The 1,606-nt window shown below is 34.0% G+C and overlaps 1 protein-coding gene and 1 long non-coding RNA gene across 2 annotated transcripts in view; both read right to left on the bottom strand.

The window, feature by feature from the left end:
• Nucleotides 1-11: 11 nt before the first annotated feature.
• LOC113475019 lies at nt 12-503 on the bottom strand. The gene is made up of 2 exons (XR_003396759.1): nt 376-503; nt 12-301 (listed from the first exon to the last, which is right to left on the bottom strand). It is a non-coding gene; the product is annotated as an uncharacterized LOC113475019 (long non-coding RNA).
• A 156-nt stretch (nt 504-659) lies between these two features.
• Nucleotides 660-1,606, bottom strand: part of LOC113475020 — a 3,157-nt gene continuing 2,210 nt past the window's right edge. The window contains exon 3 of the mRNA XM_026838421.1: nt 660-671. Coding sequence (XP_026694222.1) covers nt 660-671 — 12 coding nt within the window. The remainder of the gene's footprint in view (nt 672-1,606) is intronic.

Genomic DNA, 1,606 nt, shown 5'->3' with positions numbered 1-1,606 from the left:
AAGTTGGTCAATCACATGTTTATGGCATTTATTTGGTTTACACAGTATCGCTACACAGCTGATCAGAACTTTGTTCGATAGGTACCGGAATGACTGGAAGGAAAACCGAAAGGTTCCATCAGTACTGATCAAAGTATAAGCGAACAACATTATAGTGACAGTTGAACAACATTTGCAAGAATATTTCATCATTCAGTTTTGAATGGTCTTGTTTCATACAAAATGTGATTCATTTCTGTATTCTTCTGCGCTCTCCAAATACAGGCTACTTACTTGATCCGAACAAGTTTCCTTGCATATCCTAATTGAGAACATATCATAGGTAAAGCGATCTGAAGTAAAATGTGCACTACAAATATAAGATGACCCGCATACCAATGTAATGTTGCTTGCTTTTTTTCTATGCCCCACTCTTCCTTTTGAAAATGAAAACACACACACCTATATATATATATATATATATATATATATATCTGTATATACTTATTATTACTTTAGTCATTCTTGTCATGCTATTTTAAACACAGCACCAATCAGGCATGATTACCCGGCTTACGGTAAACTCCTATAAGATATCTTTAAATACAGATATACATATAATAAGTCCGCACCCTTGTACTTGATATCATATTTATTGTTCTAGATAAAGGGTAATAATCCTAGCCAGTGAGCTATAACGTAACGACATAGATTAAATAGATTATCACGATATAGAATACAATATATCACACAGATCTAATGCATGAGCACGGTATAAACTAATTAGCATCGTATTAATTACCTCTATCACTACAATGGTCGACTGAGATCGATCAAAAACAAATCAAAAGTAACCAACAAAGCGGGTTTCAGTCGCCATTGGTGACTGTGGGGCAGTAGATATAATGAATTTAATTGGTGTATTATAACTCAATAAACTTAATACGTATAAGGATTGAAAGTTTGGTAAAGAATATGTGTAAATACGCTTTGTACAACTCCTGTACCATGTGTTGACTTGTAAACTTACACTAGTTAACCTTGTCGTCGCTTAAAGACGTTTGCTTTTGTGAATTTGGATAAACCGTAATCACGCAGTATTATAGGTAATGTTAGAAGTTAATATTTTTCATGTTGTGGCGGCTGCATAATGATTTATTGCGAGCGGTAAACTAAAAGAGCAAAGAAACGAGAGACGCGGTGTTTATACCGAAGATAACGATAAGAAAAAGGCACTCGTCTACGCTTCGGTGCACACACGCTAATTGTGCGGTTTTAAATCTAAAAAAATTTGTCTAAAAATAATAAATATATATTACGATTTAATTTTAATCAAGAGATTAAAGAAAAAATGCTAGAAATGAGAATAAGTGCGGAAAAAATCGCCTTATCAGTGTAGCGGTTGATGTGGGAAAGCAGTAGATTAATCTTTAATTTAATGCCATTACAAAATATACTGAAGTCTCAAGATCGAGTGTGTGCAACTAACGTCCTTCTAATAACCGTTTTTCCGTGTACAACATTCTGGCAATCGTATAAATTTTACGTCTTCTTTGTGTAGGCTCAAAAGGAGACAATTACAATATCATCAAAGCGTATAANACACTCCCGATTCTTTTTATGTCCG

Source organism: Ciona intestinalis, unplaced genomic scaffold (genome assembly GCF_000224145.3).
Source record: "Ciona intestinalis unplaced genomic scaffold, KH HT000080.2, whole genome shotgun sequence".
Taxonomy (NCBI): Eukaryota; Metazoa; Chordata; class Ascidiacea; order Phlebobranchia; family Cionidae; genus Ciona; species Ciona intestinalis.
This window is presented reverse-complemented; position numbering and strand designations above follow the sequence as displayed.